The 17,940-nt window shown below is 51.7% G+C and overlaps 1 protein-coding gene and 1 non-coding gene across 3 annotated transcripts in view; both read left to right on the top strand.

Moving 5' to 3' along the window:
• ARFGAP3 (ADP ribosylation factor GTPase activating protein 3) overlaps positions 1 to 17,940 on the top strand; it is a 40,518-nt gene that overhangs the window by 9,778 nt on the left and 12,800 nt on the right. Inside the window, exons 3-10 of one of the 2 annotated variants that reach the window (XM_028532548.2) lie at positions 595 to 667; positions 3,262 to 3,393; positions 4,189 to 4,272; positions 7,323 to 7,410; positions 11,267 to 11,326; positions 13,160 to 13,206; positions 13,780 to 13,919; positions 17,705 to 17,836. In XM_028532548.2, the coding sequence (XP_028388349.1) occupies positions 595 to 667; positions 3,262 to 3,393; positions 4,189 to 4,272; positions 7,323 to 7,410; positions 11,267 to 11,326; positions 13,160 to 13,206; positions 13,780 to 13,919; positions 17,705 to 17,836 (756 nt within the window). The remainder of the gene's footprint in view (positions 1 to 594; positions 668 to 3,261; positions 3,394 to 4,188; positions 4,273 to 7,322; positions 7,411 to 11,266; positions 11,327 to 13,159; positions 13,207 to 13,779; positions 13,920 to 17,704; positions 17,837 to 17,940) is intronic. The other variant, XM_036019706.1, reaches the window with a different exon arrangement.
• On the top strand, positions 8,878 to 9,092 carry LOC114514326. The gene has a single exon (XR_003686031.1). It is a non-coding gene; the product is annotated as a small nucleolar RNA U3 (small nucleolar RNA).

The following is a 17,940-nucleotide window of genomic DNA, read 5'->3' as shown; positions in this document are numbered from 1 at the left end:
TTCACGTCAAGAGCGCTCAGCCCCGAGTCTTCTTCCCTTCCTCACGGTGGTGCTGGTGGGTAGGTCCCTTCCACCTGATGGTGAAGCTTTGAGCATCCTCCAGGCTCTGCTAGGGGTCGAACTGGACCTCTGGAAAAATCCAAACAGGACACCTATTCTGAGCAGAGACATCACCTGATTTTAGGTCGTGACCCGCTAAGGGTGTGAGGCAGAGGCAGCGCCGCCCCAGCAGCCCCAGGAAGCGTGTCGTATTCTGTTCCCTAGAGGGTGTGGCCGCCGGAGTCAGTGCCGCGGAAGAGCTGCCGGCCTGCGTGGCCTGCCTGTGGTCGGTGTGGAGGGGAGCAGTGGGCGGGGCCGTCAGGGCCCTGGCTTCCGGGAAGGGTGAGAGGGGCCTGGAGCTGCTGGACCAACGGTCGTGCACTTTGGAGCCCCCCTCCACCACCACCACCACCACGTGGAAGCACGTGTCACTGTGAACATGCACTTAGAATTCTTCAGGGTCCTAATGATCAAGGAAACCTTGTTCTCAAAAGTTTAGTGGCTTGATTCTGGGGCAGAAAAGTATTAACATTTAAGAATGTTCTTTCCATTTAGATCTACAGAGTTGGATTCTAACTGGTCTTGGTTTCAGTTGCGATGCATGCAAGTTGGAGGAAATGCTAATGCAGTAAGTGCATCTCAGACTTGTTTCCCTTCTGTGTGAATGTGTGTTCCACTCGTGAAGAGGTTCCGCGCTCGCACGGTGCGGGGGGCCTGTCGGACGGCCGAACGGTGTGAGGGGCTCTGGAGGCTGACTCGTTTGTCCAGCCACCTGTTAAGTGCCTAATAAACACCAGGCTTTGGGCTGGGTGCTGGGACCTAGTGATGAACAAGACAAGTAGAGCCCCTCTCTTACGGACAGAGACAGACAGCCCTTAGAGAGGCAAATACACAAGAACCTTCAGTGGTGACAGTGCTGTGAAGAAAACTAAAACGGAGGCGGTGACACAGAGGAATTGGGAAGCTTCTTTAGGGCCGTAGTTCTTAGTGCACAGCGGTGACTTCTGTGCTGAGACGGGAAGGATGTGCACAGCTGCTCACACCTGAACTGTACTTAGTTTAGGAAACCTACACATGTTTGAGAAAGCCTATTCTCAAGTTTTCAATTACAGTATATAGATATCCCATATTAATTTGCAAACTTATTAATTTCTGTGCAAAAAATAACCAATTAAATGGCCAGTTTATAGTTGTATATAAAAGAGTAGACTTCTTAAACCCTACTTACAAACCTAAGGATCCTCAAACTTTTTAAACTTCATTTATAGATTCAATATATTCTGATTTCTCAAACTCTAAATTGGCAGCCTTACAAGTCTAGCCAGCAAAATCACCTAAAGCACTGATACCCTATTTATATATATTTTTAAGATTTTGTTTGTTTATTTTTTTAGAGAGAGGGGAAGGGAGGGAGAAAAAGAGGGAGAGAAACATCAGTCGGTTGCCTTTCACACCCCTCCCCAGAAATGTGGCCTGCAACCCAGGTATGTGCCCTGGCTGGGAATTGAACTGGCAACATTTTGGTTCGAAGGTTGGCATGCAATCCACTGAGCCATACCAGCCAGGGCTAATACCGTATTTATAATGCCAAGTGGTAGAAGTTTAATTAATAGGATTCCCATAGACATGCCATTAAACATTCAAAGTATAAGAAATCAAATTTGTGTATATTTCAAATAAAAACTGTATCTAGCATCAATTTTATATTTAAAATCTAATTATAAATCTAAATAGTTTTCAAAATAACAGATTCCCTTGGATTAGTGTTTCTCAAATTTTTTTCATTATTGTTCCCTAAGCAGAAAACTTAAAGTTAGATTATTTTAAATTTAAATTGGATTTAATTTCCCTAGGGAGAGGAAATTAAATACCAAGGAATATGATTTTGTCTGGTAAGGGTGAGCATTGGAAGGTCACAAACCATTGTAATAACCAAGTAAGATTTTTTTTCACTTTCCAAGAAACAGTTTTGCCCCATTAGGAATACACTCAGTCCACCATGGCTGGTATGGCTCAGTGGATTGAGCCTGTGAACCGAAAGGCTGCAGGTTCGATTCCCAGTCAGGGCACATGCGTGGGTTGTGGTCCAGATGAGAAGCAGCTGATCTTTCACACAATGATGTTTGTCTCCCTTCCTTCCCCTCTCCCTAAAAATAAATAAATAAAATCTTAAAAAAAATGCATTCAATCCTTAATATTTTAAGCATCTTATTAGGAACCCATGCTCATTTTCATGATGTCCACAGACTTGTTCCAATACTGTGGATTCAATTTTCTCTGTCCTTATTTCTAAGCCTTCCCAAGGTTGCAGAGCCCCCGCCCCCACATCCGCCCACCTCCGGAGAGCAGCTCTCTCATCTCCAGCCAGCCGGGGAGGTGAAGGTTTGGGGTGAGAAGGGTCAGGCCATTGGCCGTTCCCCTCAGCAGTGGAGTTGGAACCATCCTACCCGAGTCTGAACACCAGCTCTGCCTCCCACTTACCTGCGTGACACTGGGCAAGTTGTTGAGCCTCTCTGGGCTCCATTGTCCCCATCTGCAAAGTGTAGACAGTAACAGTGACGGCTGGTGGTGGGGCTGTGAGGACCTAACAATGGGTCGGCGCCCCCAGAGCGTAGACCAGGATCTGGTACGTGTGGGTGCGCAGGACCGTTACTGACTAAACTGGGTCAGTAACAGGAGTGCTCACACAGGTTTTGGGATGCCTCCTTAACTAAGACGTGACTTCAGTCATGCATGTCTGTGCTTGGACCCTTGTAGGGGCCGGAAGCAGCCCCCTCCAGTTGTTTAGGCATTTGTCGCCTCGCCTGCCTCTGGTCATGAATACGTAGTGCTGAACCAGGTGAAGGCTGGCATAGCTCCTACCCAATTTGCTAGAGAGTGCAATTTCGTGGAATCCAAATTAAAGTGGGTTTCTCACGAATTGAAAGTAGACCTGAGTGGAAAGCGTATCCCCAAATAACGGAGTGACGGAGGCGGTTTCCTGGAGAGACGAAGCCAGCTATTTCATTTTGTAATCCAAGGCTTATGTCCAGTTTTACCAAAACACCAAAGTTACGTCTGTGGAAGGCATTCCCTTCTACAAGGAAAATTGTATTTAAGAATTTTCTGGCCCATGTGATTAGGGTTTCACTGGTCCGTTCAAAACCCTTCAGAACGAAGCGCTTGGGCCGCCGAGCGCGCCCCGCTGCAGTACCGCCAGTAACCGCGCGCTGTCCCCCGCAGGCGTCCTTCTTCCACCAGCACGGCTGCGCCACCAGCGACACCAACGCCAAGTACAACAGTCGCGCGGCCCAGCTCTACAGGGACAGGATCAAGTCGCTGGCCTCGCAGGCCACGCGGAAGCACGGCACTGACGTAAGCGCGGCGCTGACGTAAGCGCGGCCCTGCGTAGATCGGCCCGTCCCCTTCAGGCGACGTGCCTTTGCGCAGAGGGGGCGCCCGAACGTTCTCCTCCGTCCGCATGCACGCTGTCACGTTGTCGTTGTCCCCCGTCACGTTTCACCTGTGCTTCTGGGTGGGGACGCCCTCCTTAGTGCGGGCCGTGGGCTCTGACGTGGCGCTCGGGCCGCAGCACCGGGGCTCAGGTCCTCACGGCCCCGGCGCCTAGGGCCCCGGGCAGTGCGCCCGCACCGTGCGCGGGGCCATCTTAACCCTGAGGCCACGCACGGAAGGCACAGAATGTGACAACGTGGCTCTAAATAAAGAGGCCACAGAACGGGCGCTTGCTGCACAGCACGAACTGAAACATGGCCGAGAGTCGCCTTGCTCAGCCCCGCTGGGAATGAACACCTGGGGCGGCTCACGGCCCCCGCCGCCCCCGCCGCCCCGCACGGGAGTTGTTTTGGGCGCTGCAAGCAGATCGTAGTGCGTTTGCAAGGAAGGGCGCCACAAACCAGGAGGCTCGGCCGAACCCTGGGCCCTGCACTCAGATCCGAAGCCCTTTGCGGCCTCCTTGGGCTCAGAAGCAGGGCTCGCTGCCCTGGGCCATCCCTGAAATGCGCTCGGGGGGTCCCGCACAGCCTGTTGCTGACTTTAAAATGATGGGAAGGACCCATCGTTAGCAGACGGGGCTCTGGAGGAGGAGCGGAGGGTGTTTAGTAAGGCCGACGAAGCCGGGGAAGTGCTGACGAGCTTCATGCTTCGTTCTAGCTGTGGCTGGATAGCTGTGCGGTCCCGCCTTCATCCCCCACACCCAAGGAGGAGGACTTCTTTGCTTCGCACGCTTCCCCACAGGTACGTATTCTGCTTCTCAAAGCTTTGTAGTATGCTTGCTCCGGCGGCTGTGGAGGGTGTGTGTTCACAGCGCTTCAGTGAGGGCACGGGCTTGGCTGCTGGGGCTGACCGCCGGAAACGCAGGCGCTTAACCAGGATGGGAATGGCTTTGTCAGCACCGCTCGGAGGGGGCTGCCCGAGGGGTTCGTTTGGTGGTTCTCACATGTGGCTTTCACCTCGGGGTCCACAGAGGCCGCTCCAGTTCACGGCCTTTCCCACGGTGGGAAGAGGGCGCCCAGGAAAGCACGTGCTCCTCCCCTTAGAGACAGAACCCGGGGGCGCGCCCATCAGCTCTGCTCAGAGGCCCGGCTGGAACTCAGCTGCACCGCGTTCACGCGGCTGCCCGGGAAGCTGACCACTGGCAGTCTGCCGCAGTGCAGTGCGCAGCTCTGGGACTACAGAGAATGAGGGCAGGGTTTCTTTGTTTGCTTGTTTATATTTTATTTATTTTTAGAGAGAGGGAAAGGGAGGGAGAAAGAGAGAAAGAGACGTATCAAGTGTGGTTGCCTCTCACATACCCCCCCATTGGGGGCCCAACGAGCAACCCAGGCATGTGCCCTGACTGGGAATTGAACCAGCAATCCATTGGTTCCCCAGCTGGCACTCAATCCACTGAGCCACACCAGCCTCTCACGTGCCCCCTACTGGGGACCTGGCCTGCAACCAGGCATGTGCCCTAACTGGGAATTGAACCTTAGCCAGGGCAGGACGGGATTTTTTTAACCCAAATTTTAATAGGGGCTAGAATCTCATCACCCCTGGCTGGCTGTGTGGCCAGAACCGTCTCAAGGCGAGTGTGAGAATGAAATGAGTTAATAAGGTTACAGCGACTAGCGCCTGGCACAGAGTGAGCCATCGGTGAGTGCTGTCAGTATCATTATCTTCATCTTTGCGGCCCGTTGGTGGCAGTGGCAACAAGCCGTGGTCCTCCTGTGGATTTTCCCAGAGTCATTATTATATCAGGGGCTATGAGCCTCTGAAGCCTAAACTCTCTACTGACTGGTCCTTCGAGGCTGCGTGTGCCGACCTCTGACTCAAAGCCTCAGCTGTTCTGTCCACTGCCCCGCCTCCTCCTAGTGCCACTGGGGAGGAGCACCAATGGATTGAACTACTGCTCAATCCATTCTTTACTTAATTTTCAAGTTTAAAAAATGTGTAGTTTTATAAACTGCTAGGCCTTGATTTTTTTGCTATCATAATTTGCATATACATTATGCATATGCTGTTATTAATACAGTCAATAGTTACCAGAAATACTTATCCAAAAAGAGGGAAACACCTCGCTGGTGTGGCTGGTGTGGATTGAGCACCGACCTGCAAACCAAAAGGTCGCAGGTTCGATTCCCAGTCAGGGCACATGCCTGGGTTGCAGGCCACGTCCCCAGTAGGAGGCATGTGAGAGGCAACCACACATTAATGTTTCTCTCCCTCTCTTTCTTCTTCCCTCCCTCTTTCTCTAAAAAGAATAAAATATTTTTTTAAAAGAGGGGAACAGAAAACAAAAAAGATAAGGTGTTCTATTATGAGCCTTGCTATTGTTTAATTTAGAACAAGACACAGAACATCCATGGTTAGTAGCTGAGAAATGTTAAGAAGAGAAGTGATGGGCTAAAAAGAGGAGGGAAATGAGTGGTTTGGTGGGGGTTACCGTTGGAGATGTTAGCAGGAGTTCGTGTTTACTGTCTACAGTTACACACACATACACATATGTTGGAGAACTCATTCTAGATGTGTGTGTGTGTACATGGCTGAATACCCACATATGTGTGTTGCCTGGCTCTGTCCACTGAGAGGGCCTGGGGGCAGTGACATTTCAGGACAACCAGCACACCCAGGACCCAGATCTTGGTTTCCAAACACCCTTTTCCAATCCAAAGAACCAGGGCCACCGTTGGAGCAGAGGCAGAGAGCAGGGCGGGCTGCTGGGGCAGATGAGCCGGGAGCGTCCCGTAGGGGTAGAAAGTGAGCATGTGCCGGAGGGAGGGCGTGGGAGTGGGCCCGTCAGGGCTGGAGGACTCGGGAACCAACCAGAGGGGGCTTCCAGTGGTCAAAGCTGGAACAGTTTGAACAACAACATAAATGATGACAGTACTGAATTATAATGCAAAGGATGAAATAACTACCCATAAGTCCACACTGATGTAAACAGGTGATTGAATAAATAAATGGGGAGAAGGGACACTCTTCCTTGTAGAATGGAACATTCCAAATCCTATATAGTCGAACTCCCCTTCCACGAGGTAGAATTGTGTCCCCCTGCTTTTGACCAGAGGCCAGACTTAGTGACGAGCTTCCCGAGACTGGGAAATGGAACGGGAGGACAGAAGCTGACCCGGAGGAGACTGGCGGGCAGCTCCCGAGCCTCGTGCTCCGGGCTGGCGTCGCCAGCGTGTGGTCGTGTTGGCGTGGGGAAGTGCGAGGGGCCCCTCACCCCTGCGGTGCCCTTTCCCCCAATCTCGTCTCAGCACGAGGAGGCATCAGATAGACCCAGACCGAGGGGCATTCTGCAAAATACCAATCAGTACCTGTCACAAGTTTCAAGGCCGTGAAAAACCAGGAAAGACAGGGAAACTCTTACAGACCGGGGGAGGCTGTGGAGAAGGAACAAATGCAGTGTGGGATCCTGGAACGGAAAAGAAGTGCCGGAGGAAAAACTGGTGAAATCCAAATGAAGTGTAGCTAGTAATGTAACATCGTAATCCTTAGTTTTGACAGATGCACCATGGGGATTTTAACATTAAAGGAAGCTGGGTCAGAAGTAAGAAACTCTAGTAGTATCTTAAGCATCTCCTGTGTAAACCTGAAATTATTGCATAATACAGATTTTATTTTTTAAACAGGAGGAAAAGTAGGGAATTTGAGCATTGAAATAGAGACTTAAGATGAGACACGTTTAATACAATATTATCCTTCCTTCCCACTAATCCAGGTACTAAGAAGGTGACTATTTAAATTATTGGTTTTCCCCTTTTTTGATTTGTGTTTTTATAGCTTTTCTCTCTTCGTTTCAGGTGACCAGCACGGGGTGGGCCTCAGCGCCCCCAGAACCATCTTCTTTGGCACTGAGGAGCGAGGACACCCCCCCAGCAGATAACGAAGGTAGCCTGGGGCGCTGTCCCAGCCTGCTGCCCTAGGGTCGGGGCGTGCCGCGACACACACAGAGAGTGAGGCACACTGCGGGGGACGAAGCAGGTTACTGAGCTGGGCTCGGACCTCGTTCTCATAAGGAACAGAAACAAACACACACATACAAAACATTCTGGAAGACACACCAGACTCTTAACTGGAGGAGGAGATTGCTGAGGATTTGCGCTTTTAACTTGATAGAATTTTGAAGTGACTAAATTTTTATAATGAGTATCTGTTTTATAATAAGAAAATAACATCTCAATTTAAAAACTTCTATAAACAGTTGATACCTAATGATTCACATTTGGTGACTTCATTATAGGATTGTATTTATTGTAAATATACTTATAGCAATTGCTTACATTTAAAAATAGGGGGGAGGGTAGAATAAGGGGACTAAATGGTAATGGGAAAAAAGATTAAATGAAGATTAAATCTAAAAATAGATTGAAAAACCACTTATGTCACATGAATAACATGGATGAGAGAGATCCGTAAATCTGACTACTGGAAATGTAGCATTGGTGGTCTGAAGCAGTGCCTTAAAGACAAGCGATAGAAATTTACAGTTCATTCCTGACCTGCGTGGTTCTGTTGGTTGGGGTTGTCCCTCAAAGTGAAGGTCGCCAGTTTGAATCCCGGTCAGAGCACATACTTAGGTTGATCAGTGTTTCTCTCGCACATTGATGTTTCTCTCCATCTCTTTCTCCCTCCCTCTCTCTCTCTCTCTAAAAATAAATAATCGTGTTTTTTTTAATTCGATTCATATGTAGACAAAAAGCTCATTAATACTCAAAGAACTCTGACTGGTTTTGTATGGTGTGCAGCCTGTGACTTTGTTCACATTACGTCTTTTCTGCACCTGGCCCTGAATGTCTGCGGAGGTGACATCCTCACACCCCCAGGCGGAGCTGAGTTCTCCGGTTTCCCGGACTTGCGCTGCCCTGCAGCCACCCTGGTCCCGCACTTCTTCCCTGTGTTTGCCTTCCACTGGGTTCGGGTGGGACTCTGGCCCGCTTGTCACGTGGCCGCCTCCTTCCTGGAGCCTCGGCTCCCAGTCCTCTCCCCGAGAACCCCCGAGCACCCCGGCCACAACCACGCTGACGGTGGGCCTTCCTCGCGGCCCAGCGCGCCTCGGCCTCAGGGACTGATGTGTCCCTAAGCCTCCCCCTTCCGCCAGACTGTGAGTCCACCAGACTGTGAGTCCGCTAGACTGTGAGTGCCCAAATTCTCTTTTTTTTTTCCTATTTTGATTTTGAGAGAGAGAGAGAGAGACATCAATTTGTTGTGCCACTTATTTTTGCATTCATTGGTTAATTTTTGTATATGCCCTGACTGGGGTTTGAACCCACAACCTTAGTGTATCAAGATATGATGCTCTAACCAACTGAGCTACCCAGCCAGGACGAGAAATTCTTCTTTAAGATAACGAATCCAAAGACTATACTTTCAGGGATCATTTCTATAGTTTGTTACTAGAGAAGTTTCTCTGAACGTGTAGAGCACCCGAAACCACGAGGAGGAGATGGAGTGTTCTCTCCTGAGCGTGAAGCCGGCTCTTGGTGTTGTTTCGGCAACTGCCATTTGCCATTGATGATCGTTCTTCTTTCTCTTTGGAGAAAGTAAGAGGGAGAGAACACCGTCTGAGTGGTAAAAAAAAAAAAAAAAGATAACGAATCTACCTGAGCTGGGGATTGGTTTGTCATTATCCATAAGGGGGAAGAGACAAACTGATTCCAACACTCCCGACCAACAGAGGAAAGACTGGGGTTTGTAGCTTCTGAAATACAGACGGTCATTTGAACATTGTTACTATTACAACTTAGTAGTATAAAAGGCCTTTTGAGACTGAAGGTTAGCTGCTGTGTGAGAGCCACATAACCTGTCACGCCCCGGTGTCGGTGTCTCGGCTCATTGTAGCAACAGAAAACAAAGGTAACTAAATGCAGAACAGGATTTTGTCCTTGTAAATATTTTTTAAGTAACCCCTGAAGAGTTTCTCCTAAAAGGTTTTATTGTTTAGAACCCCTCTCCTTTTGCACCTGTAACAGCACTTTTCCTGTCTCTTCTCCATCCAGAATTTTTCTTCTCTGTTTTTTAAAAATCCTCACTGGAGGCTGTGTGTACTGGTTTTAGAGAGCGGGGCAGCGGGGAGAGAAACCTCGATGTGAGGAAGGAACATTGATCAGTTTCCCTTACACGCCCCTGCCAGGGACCGAACCTACCATCTAGGTGTTTGCCCTGACCAGGAGTCACACCTGCCCCCTTTTGGTGTTGCTCCGACGCCCCCACCACCTGAGCCGCCCGGCCAGGGCCAGAGTCTTGCTGAAGGAGCCGTTAGGGAGACTCGCTGTCTCAGGGCCTAAGCCAGCATCGCGTCCGCCAGCACTGGGCGGCCGGAGCAGTCCTAAGTAAACTGAAGGACTGCCCTGTGAAGGGGGGGAACAGCATAATTTTAACAAATAGAACGTGAGGCCTTCAGTGCTCTGCTGGGGGGCCCTCCCTTGCCGCTGTTTCTCCCCCCAAGGCCCACCCAGCACGGTCCCCAGCCCGGAGGCGGAGCTCGGTAGCCGTGCGCTCGGCCCTTTTTCTGCAGGACGCTGTCATTTGCCCTCGTCCTCCTCTGCCGACTTAAAAGCCCTCACCAGAGTTTACCTTCTAGTATCTGCAAAAATAAAACAGTTGCGTTTCCTCTGCCGGGCGTGCCCCTCTTTAAATGACAGCTTTATCGACATACCATTCGCGCACCATAAGATTCACCCTTTGAAGTATGCAATTCAGTGGAGTTAAGTATATTCACAAGGTTGTGCCCCCCTCGTCACTAATTCCAGAACATTTTCATCACCCTGCAAAGAACCCCCTTCCACCCTGGCTGGGTAGCTCAGTTGGTGGGAGCGTCGTCCACATACGCCAAGGTTGTGGGTTCGATCCCCAGTCAGGGCACATACGAGCATCAACCAATGAGTGCATAAGTGAAACAGCAAATTGGTGTCTCTTTCTCTCTCAAAATAAGTTAAATAAAATATAACTTTACCAAAAAAAGCCCATATTCATTAATAGTCGCTCCCCTTTCTTTCCTGCCCCAGCTGCCAGCCCCCGGCGGCCTCCAGTCTGCACTCTGTGTGTGAGGTTCCGTCTGCCCTGCACACTTCGTGGAAGTGGAGTCGGACAGTAGGCGGTCTTTTGTGACCAGATGCTTGCGCCTAACACAGTTTTTTATAGGTCCATCCATGTTGTAGCATGTGTCGGTGTTTTTTTTTTTTTAATGACCAAATAACGTTCCGTCGCGTGGATGTACTGCATGATGTTTACCCATTTTTAAAGTAATACAGTTAAAATCGCAGAATGTTTTTAAGTAAAGACTTTAATAGAGTTCCTAACCGGGGTCATTTTTTAGGTCAACTAGAAAACAGGGCAGGTTGCTTGGCAACTGAAAATGTAGGCTTCCATCATTGGTATCGTTGGTGTCAGAGTTTCCAGATACCGCCGTATGTTGGGTGTACGTGCCACACAGGTACTAGCTGTCTGAGAGCAGTGTGCTTCAAAACGGGGTTGTCAGACGGAATTCCGAATGTGACAGTAAGTAGGGAGGCCACTAAGATTTTTATTCTGTAAAGCAACTGGATAAAAAATGCACTTCTCTCTTAATGCACTTTTAAATCAAAATTCTTATAATGATAAAATAGGATATGGAGCTAAAAGAAAGGGACTCATTGAAAAAATGCGATAAGATAGGTAGTACTCAGCAAGTTGAATGTATTACATATTCAAAAGCAAGCTTGAGGAGTATATTTTCTGCATTAATATCAATATTTTTAACCTGCAGGTGGACCAGAGCAAGGACCAAGTGTGGAAGGTCTTAACGTGCCAACCAAGGCTGCCTTAGGTAATGTGCATAAGAATAGTCTGATGTGGCCTGGCTGCTGTGGCTCAATGGCTTGAATGCCAACCTGCGAACCAAAGGGTTGCTGGTTCGATTCCCAGTCAGGGCACATGCCTGGGTTGGTGGGCTAGGCCCCCAGTAGGGGCATGTGAGAGGCAACCACACATTGGTGTTTCTCCCCTTTCTTTCTCCCTCTTTTGCCCTCTCTAAAAACAAATAAACAAAATCTTTTTTTTTTAAGAATATTCTGATTTAGAGAGTGAGATTCATTAAGGAAAAAAATGAATCTTGTCTTTGCATTCTGCCTAGAATTTATACAGCACGGGGCACCATGATTACTAGTCTGTAATCTCCTAGTGAGATTTATTCAGCCGCTCTGTGTGAGCCGGCCCGGTAGCTGTGCCCCGGTGCAGCGCCCCCGGGGACCTGGGCGGGACGGTGCCGGTGCTGGTGGCCTGCGGTGACTGTGTGGGGCTGATCTGTGTTCCCAGGGCCCACAGAGGGCAGGGCAGTCCCCGTGCCTGTGTGCTCAGGGGCTCGTGGCCCTTTCTCCTCTTGCTGATTTGACAACAGGCCAACGTAGTCTTTAGTTCTTCATTACCAGGGAAGTATAATCTGAGATTGGTGCGCATTACACTGTAGTCACTGGAAAGCAACTGCTTTAGTGAAAAATGACCGTTAGAAGTGTTTCAGATCTTCTCATTGCGCACTAGGAGCCTTGTAGGAGGTTGGGAGCAGGCTCCGTGAGCACTGCAACACGGAGCTGGGCGTCCTGGATGGAAAGGTGTCAGCGGGCCTCGTTTTCCTGCTCAAGGTGGGGGTGGTGTCCTCTCGCTAGGGCTGAAGACCTCGACCCCTCGTTGGTGGTGGTGGTGGTTTTATGCTGTCTTTTCCTCGTACAGCACGTTTTCAGCTTTGTAAAAAAAAAAAAATTAACATTTTATTTTTACTGAGTCTCTTCCCCGTGATTCTAAAAACAAAATATATATTCTATGATTAAAGTTGACCCAAAAAACAATATTTTAGAAACTTTCTCTAAAAGTGTTACATATTTTTGTGCACTTTAGAAAGTAACGATACTAAAATAACATGCTTTATGTTTCTCATCAATTAATGTGATAAAATCTGTACGTAACTGAAGATCATCGATTAATGTGATAAAATCTGTACGTAACTGAAGATCATCAATTAATGTGATAAAATCTGTACGTAACTGAAGATCATCGATTAATGTGATAAAATCTGTACGTAACTGGAGGCGGAGAAGCACATCACTTGCTGCTTTAGCCGCATACGCAATGCCCGGCTGACTGGGTATTCTGAAAGAACTCTGAAAGTTTTCGGAGGCCGAGGTTCCTGGGAGAGTGTGCTCTGATGAGTGTGAGGCACCACCCGAAGGGAGCGGGGGGGGGGGGGGGGGGGGGGGGCTGGCGCAGGCTCTTCTGTCCTCTGCAGCGTGGGGTCCGGAAGACGTGTGTTCTGGGTTGGGGCGCTGTGTGGGAGGGAACACCGAGGGCCCCACCCCGGTGAAGCTCTGTTCTCGTAGAGTGCGCCCCTGCACCGGGCGGCACCGGAGGGGGGCGACGGGCGGGGGCGCACAGAGCCCGGTTTATCCCCATGTTGCTGCTGAGTAATCACCGAGCGTCCCCGTGGCCGGCGGCGGCACTTCCCGTGCCCCACCCTGCGCTTGTCTTCTGGATGACGGCCCGGTGCGGGAAATGTTAGCCTCTTAAGTAAAAATGTGCGCTGTCTTAGAGTTTTTTAAAAAGAAACACTAAAAATACAAAAGTATGTATTTCTATTTGTCTGACTTTCTACTTTTCATTTTTTTGACAGAGGTTTCTTCCATCATAAAGAAGAAGCCAAGCCAAGCTAAAAAAGGAGTGAGTATGACGTGTGTGTGCGGCGCCGACGGTTCAGCTCTGGGCGGCGCCCACACTTGGGAGCGCCCCCCCCACCCCACCCCTTGCCGTTTTGTCCTCACTGGGTGGGAGCCGAGCTGCAGATAGTCAGTCTGGCCTGGCCACGGACTCTGTGTTTTGCTCAGTGAGGTGAACGTCGCACCAAGTGAAGATGTTCCAGGCCTGGTGCTTCACATTGCCCCGTTGATGAGGAAACTAAAAAAACAACCAACCAACCAATCAGCAGAGGCGCCCTGGGGGTTTCTGTTATTGTTCCCTTTGCAGTGCCACCTGGGGGGGGTGCTGTCAGGTGTCGTGCCCTGGGGGCAGGTGCCAGGGTTTGAATCCTGCCTTCGTCACTAACTGGCTGTGCGACCGCTTCACTTGCATGAGTTTCGGCTCCTCCTCCGGCGACTGGGGAGCAGAGCGATGCCCGCTCCCGGGGTCGTGGGGACCGAGGAAGGGAACGGGTGTGGAGCGCCTGCCTGCCGTGAGCGTTAGCCGTTGCCACAAACCGTCCGAGTTTGGACAGATGCGGTCTCGTGTATCTTCCAGCTCGGGGCCAAGAAAGGCAGTCTGGGGGCCCAGAAGCTGGCGAACACGTGCTTTAATGAGATAGAGAAACAAGCCCGAGCTGCGGATAAGGTGAAGGAGCAGGAGGACCTGGCCAGGACAGCGCCTAAGGAAGAATCGATGTAAGTTTAATTTAGTTACAGCAGCACGGTTTTGGTGACTGCAACTATTAATTAAAGCGACTCCCAGAGTTACTTTGGTAACGCCACTTATTTTTACATGGATATGAGGAGGGTAATGTGAAATTTAGTTTTATGAGAACAAATACCACAGCGATGTGTGGTCTGGAAGGGAGAGAGCCCGTGGCAAGGGGACGCAGTGACGGTTCCTGGACGGGGACGGCCGCGCCAGGAAGGGAGAGGCGCGTTAGGACAGGTGGGGACGGGGAAGGTGCTCAGCACCGTTAGTCATTAGGGGAATGCGCAGGGAGACACCACTTCCGTCACTAGGCGGCTGCAACCGAAAGACAGACAGTAGCAAGTGTTGGCAAGAATGTACACAAACTGCAACCCTATACATTGCTGGTGGCAAGGTAAAGAGTTAAACATAAAGTATGAGCCAGCGGTCCTGCTCCTACGAGAAGTTGAAACATACGTCCACACGTTCACACAGAAACTTGTGTGTGGAAGTTCATAGCAGCACGAACCCCGTAGCCAGAAAGTAGAGACGACCCAGATGGCCACCAGCGGGTGAGGGACAAACAAGACGCGGTGCGTCTGTACGACGTAATGTCACTCGGCCACAGCGGGGAACAGAGCACTCACTCGTGCTACGGCACGGCGAACCTCGGGAAGTCTGTGCTGAGAAGCCAGGCACAGAGCCCACACGTGCGCGACTCTGTGTGTATGAAGTGTCCAGAGCAGGCGAAGCCCCAGGTGGGAGGTGGCCAGGGGCTGCCCGGGCCGGGGGCAGGGGCAGGGGCAGGGAAGAGCAGGTCATCGGTAATGGGAGCGGGGCTTGCTTTGCAGGGGGGGGTGAAGATGCTCTGGAATTCGGTGGTGGTGACGGCGGCCCCGCCTTACGAACATACTAAACACCACTGGGTGATGTACTCTACAAGGGTGGCTTTTATATTATGTGAATTATATCAATAATGAGAAAAGTGTTCATACCGTGAGACCCCACTGAACCGGAATTCTGAATCCACGAGGGAAGGCCGTGGGTGTGGCCGTTCAGAGGGGTTGAGTCCCACTCGGCAGGGAGGAGGGGGGAAGGGAGAGGGAAGAGAAGGAAAAAGAGGGAATTAAGGCCCGCGTGTGCAGGGGACAGGCCTGGGCTGGAGAGGCTGGAACGAGGAAGGGGCCGTGAGGGCAGGGGGCAGTGTCGCCTGCCCTCTGTGAGGAGCGCCGGGCTCAAGGCGGCCGGGACGGAGAGAATGGGGAGGAGGCTGGTGTTAGCGAGCACTGGAGGAAGCAGAGGAGAAACGTGGGTGTCTGGGACGTGCCCGCGAGCGGCTGTGAGCGAGCCCCGGGAGCGTGGCACAGCCCGGAGGGAAGGGCGGCTAGGAGTCCTGTTCTCACGTGTTTGTGTCAGTCACACGGCACTTCTCGAAGTTTCATGTGTCTTCAGTTTTGGCTCGAGTGGCGACAGACTGCAGGATGAAAACTAGAGCACGTATGAGGCGGTTCCGAGGACTAACTGGGTGGATGTGCATGAAAGTGCATCGCACGGCGCCCAGCGCACGGGAAGCGCCCGTCCTGGCTCCGTGATGCCTTGCTGCTCGCACCGCCAGCGCCCTGAGTGGACCTGCAACTGCGTTTCTCGCTGTCATTCCACTCCTGGCACATAGGGGGCAGCACACAACCGCGTTTAGGTTTAAACGTGGTTTGAAAAGATTTGTGTAAAGTGTTAGCTGTCTCAGACGTCACTGTACTTTCTCTCAGCTAGGTGTTTGAGCCCGGGGGAGGGAGGGTAAATCTGAGCGTGTGACGGCTTCTCCTGGTGGTCGGAGCGGGCTCTGTCCCCTGGCTCGGGCGAGCCCCGCACGAGAGCGCTCTGCCTGCAGGCAGGTGGCGGCGGCTGGTTGCGCACGGGGCAGCAGCGCCGGCCTTGACTCGTGTCCTTTGTTAGGGCTGCTCGATGGGCTGTGGGGGCGAAGGCACAGGTCGTAGGTGCTTGTGAATTTCTTTGGGGAACCCCGTGTGGACAGCTTTCTTGGCCCTGTTCCAAATATGCCTGAATCCCCGTCCTGCCGCGGCTCGGGGTTGCCAGACTGGTGATGTGCCCGCTACGAGAAGGGGTGTGCGTGACCCCTAAGACGTGAGAAGGTTATTCGTCTGCAGGGTAATGGAGTTACTGACTTTGTTATAGTAAATAAAGTTATTTCAGCTCAGGAAGCTGCCAGACAGTGTCGTTTCCAGCATCACCAGACTGTGAAACCGGACTGTCCCTGCCGTGCCCTCGCCCTCGCCTGCCGGCAGGTGCTCAGCCCACCCGAGTGCCGCGCCCAGTTCCCAGGGAGTGGGGAAGCAGCGGGCTCCCCCCGGCTGGAGCTGAGTGTCTCGCCAGCCCTCCCTGGAGCTGGTGCTGGGAAGGGCTCCAGCAGTTCTGAGAAACTCGCGGCCCGGCTGCCTGATTGCATTAGTGCGGTGCCCCCAGGGCGCGGCGGGCAGTGAGCGCGGGTGCGGGCCCTGTCCCTCATCCGGGTCCCGGGGCGGCGTCCTCGGGAGGCAGACCTCCCCCCGGAGAACCCTTCCGTCCCCATCCATTAGTCCTCCAGAAGAACCTGCTCCCACAGCGGTGTCGGTTCCTGATTTTAAACAGACCTGGTGTTTCCTTTCCAAATCACACCTGAAGGGGCACTTTTTCCCTGGGTGGTCAAGTGCGTGTGTTGCCGTGAGCCGCCCTGGAGGGCTGACAGTGAAGAGGACGGACAGACTGCCGAGGAGGACGGAATGACGGAGCCCTGCCTGCCTCAGGAGGAGGGCTCCTCTTCCTCAGCGGCAGACTCGGTCGTGGTTCCCGTTACTGCACCGAAGTGCATCTGTGTTATTGTGCAGCTCGCACAGCGCCTGGGTTACGAGGCATTCGTGGCATTTTACGCAACTTTATAAGCTGAGTGACAGCTTAGAAATCCCAGTGTGGTGGCCGGTTGCCTTTCAGCCCCTGAGGTTCTGTTGCCCTCTCACCGGTGTGATCAGGCACTCTCGTTACGGCCACTGGGGGCGCAGTGTTCTCTATGAAGAATGGAGTAGCTGCGGCACTTTCGGAGATGTGAGAGTGAGGGGCGTGTTTTATACACCATTTTGGTGTGTTTTTGGCAGGTGTTTGATGAAGAGACACTCAGTTTCTGGCTGGTTGTGCAGGAAAACCTGTTGGCAGAGGAGCGACTGTTCCATTTCGAGTGCTCCCAGGAGCCTGGTCACAGACAGAGCGCCTGTGGGAGACGTTCCTGTGAATCAGAGCGTCTGGGGCAGTTAGTGAGCCCTTCCTAAGTCCTCCATGTGTAAGGTTGAGTGTACACGTACTTTTGCCTCAAACCAGAAGAAACCAGGGAACTAACCTCATACTTTGACGTGCATTGTGGAAGTGTAATGAAATATCAGCCCAAGTAAGAAATTCTGCTTTTCACGATCCTGTATAGAAATAATGGTGGCATACGTCGTTACACATAACAGGTAACACAAGCTGTTGTTACATGGTAACAGGTCACGTAAACTAGGCCAGGAGTGTAGGTGCAGCAGTGACCAAAAGTGACCACCACTCACTCAAATTACCTTGAGCGCCTGCTCAAAGCAGACCTCTCACAAGTGCCAGCCTGCCGCCAGGGTCGTCCGTTCGCTGTGGAGAGACGCACAGGCTCCGAGTGTGCGCCGAGTGTGCACCGAGTGTGTTTGATCCTGCTGAGCGTCTTCACTGGAGGGCACGGAAGGGACGAGGAACTAAGGAGCGTGTGGTTTTCCGGCAGCGTTTCATCCTTGCGATTGGCCTACAAGGACCTTGAGATTCAAATGAAGACAGAGGACCCCCGGGCGCACCTGAGCGGGAAGAAGAAGGCGGAGTCCGAGAGGCTGGGCATGGGGCTCGGGAACGGCCGGAGGTACGTGCTCGCTCGCTCGCCTCTCTCTGACCCCAGGGCTCCGGCCGGTCCGCTGGTCCCGAGCGGACCCGTCCTGCCGTCCTCAGCCTGCACAGTACTTCCTT

The sequence above is a fragment of the Phyllostomus discolor genome, chromosome 2, assembly GCF_004126475.2.
Source record: "Phyllostomus discolor isolate MPI-MPIP mPhyDis1 chromosome 2, mPhyDis1.pri.v3, whole genome shotgun sequence".
Classification (NCBI taxonomy): domain Eukaryota; kingdom Metazoa; phylum Chordata; class Mammalia; order Chiroptera; family Phyllostomidae; genus Phyllostomus; species Phyllostomus discolor.
The sequence above is the reverse complement of the archived record's forward strand: the minus strand, read 5'-3'. Positions and strand labels throughout refer to the sequence as shown.